We start from the raw sequence: 19,393 nt of genomic DNA on the forward strand, positions 1-19,393 counted from the left end.
ACATAGCTACAGCTCAGGCAAGTGAAGTTGCAACGCCTGAAACCAACTGAAACAGAAGGAATGCCAGGACCCAGAGTGATATATATATTTTAACCTAATTTATTCCATCTTTACCGAAGTGTACACAGCAATTCAGGTTCAGTATGAAAAAAGAAAAACAATCCCAAGAATCAGATGCAAATAGTGCTTGATCACTTTTTCCCTGGAAAGGCGTTGTCAGGCAGCATACCTGTATTAGTGTATGTGTCTGCAACTTTTTTTTTTTCCCTTCCTGATATTGGCAATGAGTCTAAGACATGAAGAAAAACAAAGTTATAAAAACAGCGTGGTAGTCAAGGCTGTTTTCTTAGGCTACTGTAAATCATTTCCTTCTGGTTCTGCATCTACCACTGTATTTCTTGCTGTTAGGAGTGTATTTCATGGGCAGAATCAATTGAATCCATGCTGTGCCAGATTGATTTCATTTTCTTCTTTTGTCCAAAAGATGATTCTGATAACTTCTCAGGCTGATGTATGGCTGTTCTTTTATGTTAAAATTCTTAAGCAGTCGAAGAAGCCATAGCTTGCAGTCTGGACACATGAAGGTTGAGCAGAAAGAGAAAACTCAAGTCTGTGATTATTTCAGGTAACCTACAAAACAGCCTGCTTGATTTAAATTAGCTTACATTAGAACTGTGGTTGAGAACATGTCTTCATGGAGATCCCATCAGTTAACATTGCCTTTTTCTTTTGTTAAAGTTACAGCAGAAAGTGTGAGGTTAAGTTTGGTTTCATCTCACGTCCTTGTGGTTTTGGGATTCCTCACAGCTTTTTTATTGTTTTCTTCTGTAGGACATCTGTGACTCTTCTCCCGTTGTGCTATTCTTTATATTTTTACTTTGTTATAGATAGTAATTTGATGACTTGATTTTTGCTTTTTCTTTAAGAATCTGTCAGCAACCTTTAATATTGTTAAACAGAAAGTTTTTATCCACTTCATGCCCATGAAAAAGGCAGTAAACTGTTGATTAGGGGTGTTCCAGACTGTGTGTGTTTTTTTACTGTGTAAGTAATATTTTTTGTTAATTGCTTATCATCCTAAACAGCTCACTTGTGCCTCAGTTTTCTTCTCATTTTGACCACCAGGTATGCATACATACAGCCCATAGAGGTGATAACGAAATGATTTGGGTGATGATGCATTAGTGATGCATGGAAGTTATCTTGCATTGAAGTGTTTGGTTTCCAGAGGAAAGGAAACAGTGTCAGGCATTGGCTGCAGAGTTCAAAACTGGACATGGATATCAGGGAAAGTTTCTTCACCAAGAGGGTGGTCGCGCACTGGAACAGGCTCCTCAGGGATGTAGTCACAGCACCAAGCCTGCCGGGGTTTAAGAAGCATTCAGACTGTGCTCTTAGTCATGTGGTCTGAATTTTTGGGTAGACCTGTGTGGTGCCAGGAGCTGGACTTGATGACCTTTATGGGTCCCTTCCAACTTAGGATATTTTATGATTCTCTGGGGAGCTGTAGTACAATTTGCAAAACAGGCCATAAAGCTATAGGAGTTGTGTTGAATTCATCATATTAAGGGAACAGTAGGGCCTTACAAAGATTGTTTGGAAAACCCCTTTACAGAAGTATGACAAAGCTATACCCCTTAGGAAACAGCCCTGCATCCTTATCACTGAGCCCAGCTGGTTTGTTGTGATGGCTTTCCCAAAGGCTGACTGAACTACAGCAGTGGATGAGAGCTGACCCACCTGGAGCAGGCAGTAACGATGCTAATGTACTGTTGGAGGCATTTTATTCAGTGCTGATGGAACAAAATAGCGTGTCAATCATTTATTCAACAGATTCCTAACGCTTTCTTTTCTTCCTCTGTTTTTCAGACAGCATCAGAGGTCATATGCACGTTTTTCTGCTCAGTCTGTGAAGGCGTTCACAATTGTTTCTCTTGGATGCAGAACTCATCCCAGTTCTGCCTTTTGTGACAGCCTGCGAGTCTGGATCAATGGAAGGTAGTCTGTAGTTTTGTCCACGAAAAAAACCACAAAACTTCTCAAACCCATGTTCTCCAACAGTGGCATCCCATTCATTGCTAGCATTACTGAGAGCAGCAGGGTGCACAAGGCTGCTCTCAGTGCAGGCAGTTTGCCATAATTTTGTAAAGCTGGCTATGCTGTCCCTCACTGTACTGATGAAGATGTCTCTCAGAGAAAAATCTGCACTTGATGTATTCAATCATGGTGCTTCAAGTGAGGCTAAGTAGAACAAATTCCTAATAAATAGGGTAACATTAAGTTTGGGGGATTGTAATTCTTTTCCTCAATGAAAAACACCTTTGATAAAAGAATTGATCAAGTAGCTGTATGTTCAAAAGATATATACAAAAGGGAATAAGGAATTTTACTGGGCTTTGAACAGAAAATTGTTTATTTATAGGGGAGAAGAAGTACAGCTCACACTGTAATGAAATGCAGGAAACATCAACACAAATACCACTCACAGTTTTAAAGAAGGATTTTGTACAAACATGAGAAGGATGTGTTGAAAAAGCCTGTTTCAAAAAGCAAATAATTAATAAGACAAGATGCAAGATCTGTACAGAAGGCAATTGGTACTACAACATTTGATAGTTTTGATGACTTTACCCTTTTAGGTAAGTTTACTAAGAAGGAGGTAGAGTACCAAGTTAGATTTAGCTGCAGTTACTGGATCTTCTTGATCCCTCACAGTTTTCTTATTAGGGTGGCACTGACAGAGGTTGTCACCTAGTGTATGCTTGAGATAATAATTACTCAATAAATACTACTTTTAAGTATATTAAGTATTTATCATACTTAACAATGTTAAATTTGGTTGAAAAGCAGAATTTCATCACCCAGAAGAAAAGTAATGACATCGAAAGTTTCATAGATAATTTGGACTTGGTTTGTTTTTTTCCTTTTTTTTTTTTTCCCAAAAGTAGGCATGTTTTAGTATCACAAGTGGAGAATACGATAATGTATGCCATCAACTACAAACTAAGTACGCCATATTTTACACATGTGTCATAGTGTGATTTAGTGAGTAGGATAGCGTGGTATTTGTGGTTAACTTAGCCTCAATGAGGCTGGAATACTTAGACAGAATGATGGATTTGTGGTTTAAATACGAAATTGGAAAACAGGAGGTCTATTTCTGCTTTGATGACAGATGACTTGATTTGTGGGAAACATCACTTTCTGTTCCTTAATGTCTGCTTATGTAAACTGAGAGTCACAGAAAGTACTGCTTGATTCAGCTGAATAGAGGACTTTATTAATATTTGTAATGCATTTTAAGACACCAAAGAGGAAATTAATGTTTAAAAGGACATTTTGCTAGAGGTAACAAATGCCTCCCTCAAAGAAAAGTTACTTGACCGTAGATTGGCCGAAGGTGGTGTCTGCTACTATTGCATTTATGTCTAATTTACAGCTGCCTGTAACAATGAAGATGAAATTTGAAGTTGCTTCTGTATGACTTGTCCTATCAACCATATTCTACCATTCATCATCTCTACCAGTATTTGTCATTCTAAAATACCCACCACTGGTATCTCTTCAGCTCTCTTTTCTTAATATTGCTTGTCTAGTCAATACCAAAGAGTATTCCAGAAATTCCCCCCAAGAAAAACCATCCACAAGGAATATCTTAGAAACCTCTATTTAGCTGAAGTTTTTAACCCTGAGACAGCCTGGACATTCAGCCTACTCCTACTGAATTAAAAGAAAGTGGTGTGCATGTGGAACAATTCCCTGGCATAGAAGGAAGTTCTCTCTAATGAAATGAACCTGTGTGAGCATCATTTAATTATAACTGGGTTTCTTGTTGCTTACATTCTTTCTTAGTTGATGGTACTTATAGTAGCAGTTAAATAATGCTGTAAGCAACTTATGTAATGAAGTTTAACACTGTGGTGTACTTTGGGGGGAGAAATACCAGCTACTCTACTGTGTGGTATATTGAACATACTCCTGCATGCTTTGCATGACTGTACAGTAATGCTCACCATTCCAGAAGCAGCGGTTGTTACCACCACCTTTACCATCCCTACAGCAGGGCTAGCAAACCCCACTCTTCAGAGCATTTCTCTACTTTCTGCTTTCTTATCACAAAGTGCATCAGACTCTTCCTCTGCTCTTAACGTAGTGTATCTTACCTTGTTAAGAAAACTCCCCTGACATTGATAAAGCATTGCCAAAATAAATAAATTCATAAATGGTTGGATATTAGTCCCGTTGATGGGTATGGAAGTGTAACATGTGGTCTTCCAGCATCTGGTAATTTATTTTATTTTATTTTCAGGCTGATATTCCAAAACAAATTGTAAAGACAGCAGAAGTTAACCAACAGCAGACATGCCTAATTGAAGTAGGCACCACGTCCGACCAGCACACTAGTATTAACATACAAGAGTGCCAAACACTGCAGAGGACATCTGAAATACTGAGTGCAGGCTGGAGAGATTTAAACAATCTTATTACCATTTGTGAGTATATGCGCTTTAAAGGAGCAGCATGTGCTTAAAAGTTGCTTAGTACTTAAGTACCACTACAAAATGCAGAGTAGTGTGAATGGATTTGACTTTGACATGTCCTTTTGGACATTTGAGGGAAAGTGTCAGGTTGCCCTAGACCTTTATTCACAATGAAGTTGAAATGTTGTTTTAGGCACCTGTCCTGAATTTGGTTGCAGTGTAATCTGTGGGCATTTTCCTGCTGTGTGTTGGAGAGATGCAACCAGATGCTGGTACCAGAGAGAAATCCCTGTGGCTGTCACATGTAGGATTTATTCCTTTTGCCCATAACATCTTGACAATAAATTTATTCTGCAAGGGCTGTGGGATGATCCCACATCACGTATGTGAGTGGGGGAAAAATGTAATCAATCAGTCAAGAGCTGGAAATCAACTCTATATTTCAGCAAGGATCTAATCTCAGCCAGATGCTCTCCTGTCTTTCCCAAATGCTACTGCGTTATTGCCTTCAGTCTTTGGTTATCAGCTTCTCCTGATGTGGATGAAGGGAACAAAGTTTGGTCTCTGCTGTAGTTTTTGTCTCTAGCTAAGTCCTCCACAGGGGTTTGCTATCCAAGCACAGGTAACAAGCATCTTGCAGAATCATCAGCTCTTGACAGTTTTTTTTTTTCCCTGTGTCTGAACAGTGTTGGGTTGAGACTGTGGACAGAAAGCTTAGCACAGGGAAAGTACGGTCCTGAAAAGATGACAAAGATTAAGTGAAGGAGCGGAGGGCGTTCTGCTGCAAACCAGCAATAAGCGGTAAAACTGCTCTGAGAGACGGTATAATTTTACAAAGCTCACCAGCACAATTCATACTTTGTGCAAAAGTTCTGTACTGTTTCCATGTTGCTTAAATATCTGTGTTCTGAAGGTGCAAAATGCTTTGAGCAGAACTCCCACCTGAACTCCCAGCTGGACCCTGAAGCCTGCAATCATCTTTCAGGAAGCGGGCATCTCAGTGCTCTGTAAAGGGTTTGGCTTTGTGGTACAGCACGAAGTGGAAGATCTTTCTTTTCGGGGTCTGAGCTGTAGCCTGACCCTTTGTGAGAACAGCTGATGAGCCTTATTAGCCCTGACTTGGGCACAAATCAAAACCACTGCCGCAATGTGGTCCAAGCTGTTGGCCCGTCTGTCTCTAATCAGAGAGACTTCAGAGCAGCCTTGACCCTAAGCTGGTGACAAGTTGTTCTTTAAAAGTGTCCCTCAGTAAGTCCCAGAAGTTCAGAGAAATGAACTGGACCTGGCTGCCATATTTTAGGGTTTTTGTGTAGCACACAGCTGGAGTGACCGCTGCTGGTGGCGGTGTGTGGGTGATGTGGAAACTTGTTGCTTGTTGGGACAGGGGCAGGGACTCTGTCACATGCCAACATCAGAGAGCTACAAAACGTATTTAAGCCATAACAAAACACCACAAACTTGTAATTCTCTTGGAAAGCATTTTACTAGGAGAACTTAGGCGGGCAAAAGAAGACCACATCGTTACCCTTTAACCTTCCCACACCGACTCTGCTCCCGGGGGGGGGGGGGGCTGCCTGCCTCACCTCAGGACCCCAAATCACCAACTTGTCCCCAACCCACCCCCTTTCTCCCCGTCCTCCCTCAGCCCCCTGGGTGCGGGTGTCCCCGGGGCCGGGCTGTGGAGGCGGGCGGCCCGGAGGCGGGCGGCCCGAAACCGGGCGCCCCCACCGGCTGCGGGCGGCGCCGCCGCCCCTCAGCAGCGCCTCCTCCGCACCCAGGGGCTCGCTGCCGCCGCTCCTCAGCTTTCCGCAGCCCGGCCGGGGTCGGCGGCAGCCAGAGCCCCCTCACGGTGCCGCTCCCGCTCCCCGTCCCCTCAGCGGCGCCGTCCCGGGGCGGCGCGGCGGGGAGCCCCGCCGGCCATGGAGCTCTCCCTGCGGCTGCTGCTGGCCTCCTGCCTCTCCCTGGGGGCTGCCGGGGAGTTTGACAGAAGGTAGGAGCCCCAAGGGCACGGGGCGGCGAGCGGGAGGCGCCTCGGGCACGGCCGAGCCGGAGCCGGAGCCCTGAGGGGAGCCGGCCGGCGGGGTGCGAAATGGCGGCGGGGGGCTCCCTCCGTCCAACCCGTCCCGCGTCCCATAATCGGGATTAAAACCGAAGCGCCTGGCGTGCTGGGGAGATCAAATCGCTTTATTGACGCCTCGAGGCACTGGAAACGAGAGGCGGAGGAGGCTCGCAGCTCAAGTTTTAACGTGAAGCGAGGTGAAAGGGAAGGCTTGGCGAGGCTGCGCCCGGTGCCGAGCCGCGTCAGGTGTAGCGGGGGCGCCGCGCGGGATGCTCCGAGCAGGGCTGGGACCCTCTGCAAACATTGCTCCCTCGGCTCTGCTCCGCTGCTTCGCTCCGGTGTGTCCTCACGAAGCATTAACAACTCCCCACAATACTTTGGAAGTGCCTAGGACCGCGCTCTCTCGTTCCCTGTTGCGTTTATTCACTCTGGCACTAGCTCTCCTTTTGCATTTATCCACTTTAACAGCATGAGAAGCTTTAGTTTTGGTTATTTTTTTTTCCTTCTGTGAGAAAATGTGGCGATATGCTGCGAAAAAAATCAATGCTGAAAGTCTGTGATGGTGTTTAATTCCCCATCATAGATCCAAACTTCTGGGATTGCTTAGCCCTGTGAGCGGCAGCAGTGAGCATATTGCCAAGCATGTCAATTGGTTCAGGCTTTACAAACTTACCCAAATTATCTCTTCCCCTTTTTTTTTTTTGTCTATAGCTGTTTACAATTTCCGACCTACACGCTATTTTAATGACAGGAATATCACAGACTCAACTCAGAGCAGTTCTTGTTTACCACAAAAGCCTCTGTGCAGGAAAGATTATTATTATTATTTTTCTAATTTGTTTTTCTTAATATGGAACGGTTTCAAAACATCTCACCAGCCTTTTTTTGAAATGTCTCGTTCAGGTGGCCCAGACAAATAGTCTCTTCCACAGGACTGTGCCGGTTTGGAAGTAGAATTGACTGCTGCTGGGGCTGGGCCCGCTTGGCTTGGGGACATTGTCAACGTGAGTACCATCGCTGCTGGGGCTTCTAGTCACTCGTAGGAAAGGCTTGTACACACCTAGTCCTATCTTTCACATGTTCACACACAGTTTTATACTGCAGGGCATAGGCTTTTGCATGTGTGAGTCTGATCTACTTGAAAGGATGTTGTCAGGCTAAAATTCAATCTATTATTAACAGTTCTAAAACTGATTGCAATCAAGGAAGGTAAACTTTGCTTAAGGCAAGGAGAATTTGTGAATTTTTATTTTGTTTCTGTTTCGTTTTGTCCTCTGGCCTAATAGCATGACGTAACACCACAGTGTCATGTTACAAGCAATGCAGGCAGGAATATTTATATCCGAGAAGGAAATCTTAAATAATTGGCATTTCATTTAAAAAGTTAATGGAAATACACAAATTGATGCTAAGTTCAAATGTTATTTCAGTAACTCCCAACTAAGGCTATATGAATCAGCCTGACAGCATCCTTTTATTGGGTCACACGTGAAGAGAACATCTCTGAGATTTTCACATCTATTTAGAATCCTCAGTATAATTGCAGGGTAGTGAGATAGATAAGCCCTCATCATTAACAGCAACTTCAAAAAGTATTCTATGGTGGCAGCTAGCACTGTGTAGAAGTGAAAAGTGTTAGGACTGTCACAGAGACCTCAGCTTGTTAAAATTATAAGCTTTGATTCTGGGAACACTGACTCATGTGCCTAACAGTACATACATGAGTGATTTCCCCAAAGCTTTTGCAGGAGTAAACCTATAAATACTGGTTCTTGCTTTTCTGATTAAGATGCAACTGTCTGCTAACTAGATGATTTTCTGCCAAGCCATTTTTAAAGGAAAACAGGTATTGAATTATTAGCTGTGTAGTCTGCAGGACAGTGATTATAGGCAGGCGGCTGATAGAAAGACGAAAGACAGAAGTAGCATTGGCAATGCAAATAGACTCTCAGCAAAGGTTTTGTTCAAATCTGTAAATAGCAATACTGTCTCTTTCCTTCCCAAGTGTGTTAGAAGCCACCAGTGTTTAATAGGTATATAAGTTGACTGGTTAAAATAAAAATTAAAAGCTAGGGAAAGTACTTTTGGAATATAACATACCTGCTACTGTTTTCAGATGTGAAGTTCTCAGATCAGTATCTCAGCCTGTCTCATGAGTCATTTTGATTTTTAGAGCTGGGGCTGGTAACAGAAATAGTCCTTTCACTGGGATGAACATTTATAGATAAGGAAGGAGACTGTGAAGTAGGTTGATTGAAGCTGGTCCAGAGATAATAGAATTTATGTCTGTCAATATATTATAACACATATTTGAAAATCATTGAGCATTTAAGTGTTTTAGGCTAGGAAGACTTATCTGAGAATTATCAATAATTTGCACTGGAAAAAAAAACAAACACACAAAAATAAAAGGTCTAATTGTGGCCTTTTACTTAGACATGTCATCTCCTGTGTTATGACCATAATTTTCAACTCACATTTAGCTGGAAGTCAACTACAGGTGTACTTGTCCTTTAAATTCTCGCTGTTACAAAGTCTGATTTGGAGTTGCAGTTTTTGTAGTCTTGGGAGATGGGAATAGCATAAAGTGATACTAGCAAAAAAATCATAACTAAAAAACAAAACTGAGACATAACATCCAGAGAGTCTTTTTTTTTTATTTTATTAGTTTTTAGTCTTTGAATTTTCTCAGTAAGGTCACTTGTAGTGATTTCCAACTTTTTCAGGTACCATGAACGTTCCTTTTTTAAGGCTAAAGCTAAGTGAATTCTCATCTCCTTCTACGGTGCCTAAGTCCATTATTTTGGTCCTCCATGCACTTTTCCAGGGAGTGCAGAGATGGATTTTATGTGGTCATCTCCAGTAGCTGGGACCAGACTTTGACAGGAATACAGTTGTCATTTAGGTGTATAAATATTTTTTTTCCATTTTTTTTTTCACCCAGGTGCTGGGATATTTTTTTATCTGAACTTGCTGTTTTAGAGGAGTCCTAGACATCTGGGTGAAGACCTCACTCAAAACTTAGCTGCTCATTCTAGTTCTGAAAGGGGAGCCAAGCTCCTAGAAAAATAAAGCAAGGAAGCGTGCCCCAGTTGTGGGTGGTGAAAATTCCAGTCATATCACAGAGTGGGAGATTACGCTAAATGAAAGTGAATCTTCCTAGTGCTGGCAGCCAAATAGAAAATCTGTAGTCAGCTCTCCACCTTGGGAATGTGGCAGTCAGTGTGAAGGATTAACCTCACACGCAAGGCGGCATTCGGCATTCCTGGCCTCAAAGGCAGCCTTGAGTGTTTTACTGTACAAAGGGATATCACTGAAAATTTTCCAGAAAGCCAAGTACACAGTTGTTTCTCCTGCTCTATGGGGAAAGGCAAGCCTCTTAGTCCTGGCCCAAAGATAAATGGCATAAATTTTAGACTTTCTGTACTAAGTGTATGTTTCCTTTGCCATTTCTAGAATAAATAGTATTTATGCAATGAAAATAAATATAGGGTCAGACTTAAAAATGATTAGTGAGACCTAGTTTAAAAGTGAGTCCAAAAATGAAGCAGTAAATATTTAGGTAACAATGCCCAGTTTTTTATTAGTGGGATTGAACTGCTATAATCAAACTAAGTGGTTTGAATCATCCTTGTTATACCTGCAAGTGTTGCAGCACATTTGCACTCTCACCTGTTTAGTCATTCATCATCTGCTGCGTATGCCCCGATCGCTTTTGAGTTTATCCTACCAAGAGCAAATGTAAGGTGAAAGCAGTGCTGGAGACAGCGAGTAGCAAGATTAGAGGCCCAATATGTGGCGGAGTTGTCCCAGATTAGAGTTACAGCACGGCTTCTGAGTCGCGATGAGCCACAGGCGAGCAGTTGCAAACACACTTGGACACGTTTCCTGCTGCCCAGCTGAGCCGTGCTGGCTGCTTCACCAGGCACGCGTGGGCCTGTCGCATGCCCACGGCTATCGAGGAGAAAATTGTTAGCTTAGAGCATGGTGTAAGGCGATGGTTTAACTGTGAAGGAGGGTTGAGTCTGTGTACATCAGCTCTAACAGGATAGGAGCGTGGCTCAGCTGACAAGTGGTAACTCATTAATTAAGCCATGGTAATGCCACGCTTGTGATCTGTAGCCCATCTGTAAAATTGCAAATTGAAGCCGAATCGTGCTAGGTAAACCTGCTTTGGGGAAGCCTGGCGAAATTCCTTTTATGTCCCTTTGACATATGGGTGTACATGCAGCATAACTGTGCTTAGTGCTGCTTAGTAACATATGTCAGCATAACCCAGCTGTCTTTTTCACTCTTACAAACATGCAGGAAGAAGTCAAAATCAGGCCCCTCCTTCCATTTATACTCTACCTTTAAAACATCCTCTCTCCTGTTAATAAATTATACCAGTCAAGACTTGTAGGTGTAAGGAAGTGCATGTAGATCTGATCTCTCTAACTCACTACCAAAGCCTGTCAGTATCAGCTGTAACAGCTCATAGAAATACTGCCTCTATGGTGATATAAAATTGCCTTCCCAAATGCTCTTGGCAGCTTCAGCAAATGCACTTAGAAGGTGTCCCTCCAACTGAAATAATCAAAAATTTTGAAACATGTTGGATTTTTTCTTCCTTGTGGGTTATGAACACCAAGTGAGATCCGTGTTTAGGCAGCTAGAGCCATTTTTAGATTGATATCAATATAGCCATATTTTCAAAGGTGCTGAACAAACGTATCTCAAATAACTTCACTGGGTTTTCTAAGTCCTTGTAAATTGAAAAACCATCTACACTTATTTAGTGGCCTAAGCTAGAATTAGAGCGGTGGATATATCCTATGACTTAATTGAGTAGCCTTTCTGAGATTTTGAATGGGTTTATTGATTAAACCTGGTGCGTAAATAGGCTAATTTGGAAGCAGCAGCAATTTGTTTGAGCAACAACTCTGAGTTCACATGAAGAAACCTCATCACTGGTAGAGCTGATTCTGTGCACCATTGGACTTACGTCATCAGTGCTTTAAAGTCAGGTGTCAAATTTCCCCATTGAAATTAGTTCAAAAATCTCATATTGTTGCCCAGCTGGTGGGATTTACTTGGGTAAGGGAAAACCAAGCTTTCTTCCCCCACAGCAGCAGAAAAAAAATGCCTTGGGAAGTTAATTCAACTTTTTTTTTCTTTTTTAATGTGTTAGTCAGCAGTAATTTTCATGGTTTGAAACACCCAGGTGAAGAGAATTTGCAGCAATGGTAGGGCTGAAGCTCAAGTTCTTTGAGACAGATGAGAAATGTCAACTTCAGAAGGAAAACCAGTCCTTGGTAATTTCAGGAGTCTAGCCTCTGTAGTCTAGGAGCTCTGCTGAAGCCCAGCATCTTGTCCCCCTAATCAACGTCTGTGACAGTTTTCTGTAAGGATGGCTCACTCCCTCGGTGTTTCTTAAGGGCAGGATAATCCAGGCCTTTGTTGTCCAAGCATCTGCCAGGTCAGAGGTGGGCAAAACAGCAGGAAAATCCTTGGACTACTGCTCGACTGACCCTGGCTGCCAACCCACTGTAGGGAAATGACCTGTGAATTCACACACACACACACACACACACACACACACACACACCCCACGCACATATACTGGACTCTGGAACCTGGTTAGTTTATCAGGAAACTAAAATGCGGGATAATAGAGACACTGATTTCATGCAGAGGTGTATGTGAGAAGGAATGTGATACTTTTTGTTCTTTAGTGTAAGTTCTTCCCTTTAGTTCCCAAGAAGCTGCGCTAGGGGCTGTTGGAAACATTTAGTTCTTTGTGGATGTTTTTGCCACTGATCTGGCTTGGCTTCTTGTAAGTCATTCCTAGAACTAGTGGCCTACCTGCCGTGCTTTTAGCTGGCTTACAAGAAGTGCTGTAGCTCTTTCAGAAGCTATAAAAATGGTTTCCACGTGTGTGTGCCTTTCGTGGACAAAATACACCTGCTTTGTACTTGGCTGCATGTCTGTTTGTAAGTCATTTGTGTGCTAGTTAGATGTAGTCAAGCTGAACTAAGGATGTAAGCTGCCTTTTGCTTCACAATTTCACCTGCAGTTTAACAGCCAAGAACTAAACTCATTTTATTAAATAAGACCTGGCAGAAAGAGATACTACTTCTTTAACATAGCTTTTAAAAGTTGAGTAAGCTTTTTAAGAAAAACAATGGAAAGCTACTCGAGTTCTTGTTCTAGCTTACGGTTTGGACAACTCCTTTGCTGGAGGCAACGGCGAATGTGGTTTCTTTTCCTGCATTCACACGTGTACAAAATAGAAGCTTGGATCTACAGCTTCCATAAACTGATGCTGACTTACTGTCAGATCCTCTGCTGGCTAGAGTCTGCATGAGTGTTGAGGTTGACAGAGGTACTCTGAGAGTTTGTCCAGTGGACAGAAAGTTTGACCAGCGATAGGTGTTTAACAGGAATAACATCCCACTGAACATGGATGTAACAAATAGTGCTGTTATTTGATGACATTGTTGAATTCTCCTTAAACATTAACAAAGTCGATAAAGCCCATCCTGAAAGGGGATCAAGAAGATGAGTGTGCTCTTTTAGAGAGTCCATCTGTTGCAACTCAGTCTGGTTATCTGTCTATGCTGAGGTTAGAGTCTTCTCCCCCTAGAACAGAGCCAGGATAGGTCAGCAAAGCAGTTTCCCACCACCTTACTGTAAAACCACAATGAATTTTAAAAGCTCAGGGACAGAGCAGTCAAGAAGCTATACAATCCAATAGCCCATTAGTAAAAATAGAAGTCAAGCCATCAGTTTACACCGTGTCTAAGCATTGTGCTGTTAAGAAATGGACTGGAAGATGTCAGAGTAGCATTTAGATTTAGTCCAGCCTAGTGAAATGCATGTTGCTGCAGGAAGTTCTTGCAAGAAAGAGGGGGGAGCTTGTACAAGCTGAAATAGCAGATGCAGGCATAACCAGATGCTTTGCTGGAAATTGTGCATGCTGCTGCCTTCTTGCAACTGTTGTGGAGAAATCCGTTCTGTATTTGCTTCTGTCTTAATGAGCTTCAAGACTGTCTATCCGTGCTGTGCCATCTATTTACAGAGATGCAAGGTGCTGGGGAGGGGCAGGGGGAAGAGGTGGTTTTGCTCTCATTGATGCCTAGAAGGAGATTGTGTATAACCAACAGTAGTGTTGGTGGGAGTTTACTCATCTAAATCATCTCGTACATCAATGGGAGAAGAGGCCATGAGTTGCTTAGGACTTGTGTTTCTTGTATGTAATGATGCTTTAAGTGGAAATGGCAATTCTGTATGGTCCAAGCTGCACAAATCTTTAGCAAAATAAAGCCACGATTTTGTCAATAATGAACCTTGACAATAATGGCTTCCAGGGGTTTGGCCCACTGGCTTAAGCCTCCTTAAATCCAGCAAGAGTTTTGTTACTAAATTTGTGGCTGTGAGAACATTAACACATCGTGTTGGCAATGTTTAATGAATATTGCTATGCACAGATCTTACTGTATGACCAGTAACTTTGTGCATCTTTAGGTGTTTGTCAAAGAAAAGACATTTATACAGAATTGCACTACCACTTTAATACTGTCATGCAAGAAAATAAAATGAGGTTTTGCTATTTTTATTCAGTGTTTGTGTTCACTTTAGAAGCTTTATGGTCCTAAACAGTTATGACTTTGCTATGTTAAAGATACAGTATCCTTTTCCACTCCCCCATTGCATCCCTCCTGCATAGAATCATACTTTTATGGTCCAGTTTGTCCCAGGGAAATATCACCAGTAACATGATTTGATCGTATTTGTATGTGGAGCTTCTCTCAAAGCCCATCAGCAACCTGGGGAAGCTCCCTCCACTATAATAAACACTAAGGGACTTTCTACTGAAAACTGTTTTAAATTGATAAAAGTTGCAGTCACAGCAAACCTTTAAGTGTTGGACACACATTGCGTAAAATACAAAGAGCTACTGTTGCTTAAGCCCCCGTCTTTTATAATGAGGTTATGTAGCCTAACAAGCTGTGCTGCTACCTTTCATTTTATTGGCAAGTAAATTGATTGAGTATGAGCCTGAAACATAAATCTCTGTTTCCATCTTATTTAACTTTTGTAGTGTATTTAGTTTCATATGGCAGTACGAGCTGGAAAGGTCTCCAAGCATTAGTTTTAATTTAGCTGACATTGAAAATTTAAACATTATAAAAATGACCAGTAAATTTATACGACAGCGTATTTATTGGTTGCAGATGTTCAGATACTTTAAAATGGGTGCAATTTTAATTATTCTCAAATTAGCATCCAGATGCAACCCTTCACGTTTGTTTTGTGGAGTTGCAGCATTGAGAATGTCCACATGTATTTAAACGAAAGGATACTGTCTCTTTAAGATTTAACCTCTTTAACATTTATGCTCTGATGGAAACATGGAACATAAATTGTGAAACATGAGAATTTTTACAACTATGTACCCTTCGAAACATGACAAAATGTAGCTCCTTAGTTGACTGAATAAGAATAGCATCACGTCATTATATTGAATTACTCTCATATATCAGAATGTGTTTGCTAAATCTCGTAATGAAAGACTGATGTAAGGTATTTCCATTTTTAAATGTGTACCAGAATTTTTTTTTTTATTTCAGAAAAGCTCTGAATGTTGAATGTGTGTAAGTCTCCAGGAATGTAACAAGTTGATAAAAGCCCCAGCCAAGTCCATCCTCCTTACAGGAAAAAATAATAATAATAAAAAAAAAAGCTGGAATTTCTTTTTTTTTGGATATTTGTTTTGCAGCTTTCTACGTCTTAAGGCAGAGAATAGCCAGCCTAAGGTGCCAGCCCAAAGGTTAGCTGAACATATTTCTTGAAATAATTTTGGCAAGATTATGACTTGGAGTTATGGCCTCTAAGTCATAAGTTTATGAAAACTATAATACATGACAAGAAGATGTAGATTTTCTTTTTTTTCCTCTCTCTCTTTCTTTCTTTCTCTCTTTCTCTCCTTCTCTTTTAAAGCACTGATTTGGGGAAGATGAGGGTGGAAGGAAATGAAAAGTTTTTTTTTTTGTTTTTATTAATCCCAGTCACCTATCTAATGAGAATCTTATTTTCTAACCTATTTCACACGTCCCTTTTTCTCTTTCTCTTTTCCATTTCTTTATTTTATTCTCAAACTCCAAGCAATGTTTTTTCTCTCCTGAAAGTTATTTATACTCCCAGCATCACCTTTACAAGCTGCCAGATTTCTGAGGCCTGATTTTGCTTTCCCAGCGTTGAATTGTGCAGTGGGAGGTTAGTTTGGGATGGCTGAAGCACTTAGTGTTGTCTGCTTTGCACCTCCACGACAAGCTGGCATTCCCACTACAGGGAAATGTCACGGCCCCTGGTCTACAGCAATGTATGGCCTGGCATATTAGAGCAAAATGAAATCAGTTTAGATTCTGCTGCTTAAGAATTGTTTGCTTATTTATTTTTTTTTATTATTTTTTATTTGTTTACTTATCCCTGTGGTGGGAGCACCAGTCTTTAGAAGAGGAGCAAAGCAATCGGCTGTTCATCTGGGCATAAAAGTCAGCTGCGTTACCGTGATACAGAGGTTACTCCACTGAAGCCCCTGAGCGTTATATTGCTATAAACAAAATAGCACTAGGGCACCATTTCTATTCTGCCACTGCACATAGTGACACCCGTGGTAGCCTGCTTCTGCCAGCTAGAGTTCAGTACGCACACAGAAAGATTCAGGTATCAAACATGCATTTGAGATGATAAAGTGCAGGTCTTTAAGGAGGTGTCATGAGCCAGTGGAAACGCAAACATGAAAAGCATGACAAAACATGAAATATTTCTGGCTTTTCTAACTTGCATTGTGTTAGATAGATTTTCACTGATGTTTAAAAAGTGTTTTAAGTGCATAAGCATCAGATTAACTTTCACTGGCTTCATTAAATCCCTTTGATTTCAGTGTTACCCAAGCTAAAATTGTGTGTACTTTTAAGCGCTGTTCTTAATAGCAAGGCACTCGTGAACCAGGGTCTGGATTTGCATATGCAGTTGAGAAACACATTTGGCAGCAAGCAAAGAATTCACTGCGTGAATAGCCAGCCCCCTCTGGTTGCAGTTTGTCATGTTAATGTGCCATTACCACAATCATATGTGCAAATTGAACAACTGATTTATGCAGGCAAAGGTAGGAGCTCTGCATGTAAAATTAGGAGCCACTTACTTAATAGCACTACGTGTTTCAGGTAGAAGCTCCCGCGTGCTATTTAACGTGTTATCATGAATGCTACAAATAAATGCAAATCACTTTTGGAAAAATACTCAGGCATTATTTACTGCCATTTTATCTGTCGATATCGTCAGTCTCTGGTTACTGAAGTTGGTCAAGGACTTTTTTGTCTTTCAAAAACTAGATTAAGGAACGTTTTGCATATGAAATTATCTGAAAGTTAAACCCCAGTTACCCTAATCAAGCCTACGAAACTCTACAGAGATGCGTGTTGTGACTGCTAGCACACTTATCTGGGAGGCAAGGTTTTTTCAGAAGTAATTCTGTAATGTGAGTTATGGTAATCACACGTCTGTAGCCCCTACTGATAGCTGTGTGGTACGTTCAGCTTTCTGCATTCTTCTGCATTTGCGTGTGGTAGAGCAAAAAAGAAACGTGTAACTTTGAAAGAGCTCCAGTGATTTATTGTGCGAGTTAGCTCATACCTTGGAGGAATCTCTAGATCAAAACAACTGTGAATGAGGTAGGTTTATTTTTCTGTGTGTTTATGACATTGCTACCTATGCCTGTGGGAGAAGCAGGTGGAGATACAAAGGCTAAATAGAAGTAGGCAGACACGAGCTGAAATTGGCTTTGAGGCAGATAAGTAGAGAACTTCAGGTCTGCTAATGCCACAGGAAAAAGGGAGACAGTTTCATGTGCAGGAGGAAGCAGAGAAGAAAGCTTGTTTCACCAACACGCAAGTCTAGTTTTTAAGTTGGCACTGTGAGAACATAAATAGTGATCGTAAGACTGGAAGTCTGTTCTGCATTCGTCAGCGTAAGACAATCCAGCAGAGTTTTGTGAAGGTCAGTAGTGTGTAATAATCTCTGGGCTGAGATTACTTGCTGTGTTTGGACAAACTGAATTTTAAGGAACTGGGATTTAGGGTCAGAATAAATCAGGGTCTACATGTATATGTCACTTGGGAAGAGAGGACAGAAGCAAGACAGATGATCAATACAGTTTCAGATGCAGGTATTCTTAAGCAGTCTTAGACGTCAGAGGTTGGACTCGATGATCTTGAGGTCTCTTCCAAGCTAGAAATTCTATGTGTGTGTGTGTGTGATTCAGAGCTGAAAATAGGTTCAAGGACAGATTGAACGTTGGCATTTTGAGGCAGATTTGAGTGGAGGGATGCAGAAAGAGCAACTCTGAGGGCAACTTCTGCCACTGAAACCCTCTTGTGGGCATCACTCAAGAAAGAAGGCATGCGAAATCAGAAATGACTATTATGGAACAAATTTAGAGGCAAAGCAGAGAAAAAAATAGTATTTGGGAATGTCTCAGAGAATTATACGTAAGGGTATTTTGATGGAAGACATAGCTGGAAGTGTTGGAAAACTAGATGGAGTTATATTGGTAAAGATAACTCCACTAAGGAAGCTCAGGAATTTCCGCTGTTGACCACAAATGAAGAGGAGTTAGGTAGGAACCAGGCAGTACAAGTGTCTGGTTAGGACTCCACCAAGCAGTGCTTGGTGATGGAATAGTAAATCGTTAACGTCACAGTTGTAGATGGGAGGGAATAGAGGTGACAGCAGATGCCACTGCCCTCCAAAGGTGGCTGGTTTAGTGCAGAGCTGACAAAACCTGAGGGGAACTTCCCTGGAGTGTCTGAGGGAACTGTCTGCAGGGAGAATGCACAGATGGAACAAACAAACAAACAAAACCACCCAACAAGCACACAACAACAACAAAAAACAAACCCTGAATATTGCTGTTCCACAGCAAATTAATTGAATGTGTTTTTCACTTAGGGTACTTGCACAGCAATTAAAAAATAATAATTCAGAGTGATTTAGTCATGCTTAGACACCACCAGCTGTTAGTAGTGGCTGGGAAGATGGGTGGCTTCTCGCTTTTACACAAGTGTAACACATGCTGACAACGTCTGCATTTCACCAGAAATTCTTTCTCTCACACACTTGAGGAAAAAAACTCTGACCCTAAACCCAAATGGTTCACTCATGTTTCAACTCTCTCCATTATTTTTACAGGAAGTTTAGTTTGTCCTGGAGTTTACGTGAAACTTAAAATGCACAGTATTTATCTTATTTTGGAGGAAAAATAGTTCTTGCCAACCTTCAAAATAGGTACTTGGCCAAGTAAAAGTCTTTAGGATACGTACATCTTTGACTCCCATTGAAGTCAGGGGGAAGCGAGGCAGAGCAAATCTTCATATCTGGCCCAAAAAATGATATAAAGTGTTCAGACTGAAATGAACGATCATGAGAGCAGTGTTCATTTTTTGGTATCTCCTGAATAAACCTGGCAACAAAGTGAACTGCAAAGTTTAGTTGTAGTTTAATCACTGGCCTAGATAAATTGGCAACAGTTGGCTAATTATGAAGATAGCTGTGCTTAGGATTTCTTTCCATCTTGATCCATGTTACTATCATATAGGAATGCCCATTTAAATGCTTTCAGAGAGGACTTCTTGGAGAAATCTTCCACCTTTCTTGATTAGCAATCGTTTTCAGTGGCAAGCTTGTCTATACAACAAGCATACCTATGTCCTCTTAACTTTTGTTTAAAACATTTGCTATTATAAAGACTTGTTTGCTTCTCTTTGGTAACCTCTCCAGATCCTTGTCTTTCGGATATTATTGTTGTAAG

At 41.4% G+C, this 19,393-nt stretch overlaps 1 protein-coding gene across 8 annotated transcripts in view; it reads left to right on the forward strand.

Moving 5' to 3' along the window:
• Window positions 1–563: 563 nt before the first annotated feature.
• Window positions 564–19,393, forward strand: part of NPNT (nephronectin) — a 55,079-nt gene continuing 36,249 nt past the window's right edge. For 2 of the 8 annotated variants that reach the window (XM_068681888.1, XM_068681890.1), the window contains exons 1-4: window positions 564–625; window positions 1,870–1,998; window positions 7,444–7,544; window positions 15,302–15,352. In XM_068681888.1, the coding sequence (XP_068537989.1) occupies window positions 579–625; window positions 1,870–1,998; window positions 7,444–7,544; window positions 15,302–15,352 (328 nt within the window). In that variant the 5' untranslated portion in view covers window positions 564–578. Of the gene's footprint in view, window positions 626–1,869; window positions 1,999–6,201; window positions 6,472–7,443; window positions 7,545–15,301; window positions 15,353–19,393 lie in introns of those variants that run through there. The other 6 variants (XM_068681889.1, XM_068681891.1, XM_068681892.1 and 3 more) reach the window with 5 other exon arrangements.

Source organism: Anas acuta, chromosome 4 (assembly GCF_963932015.1).
Source record: "Anas acuta chromosome 4, bAnaAcu1.1, whole genome shotgun sequence".
Lineage (NCBI taxonomy): Eukaryota > Metazoa > Chordata > Aves > Anseriformes > Anatidae > Anas > Anas acuta.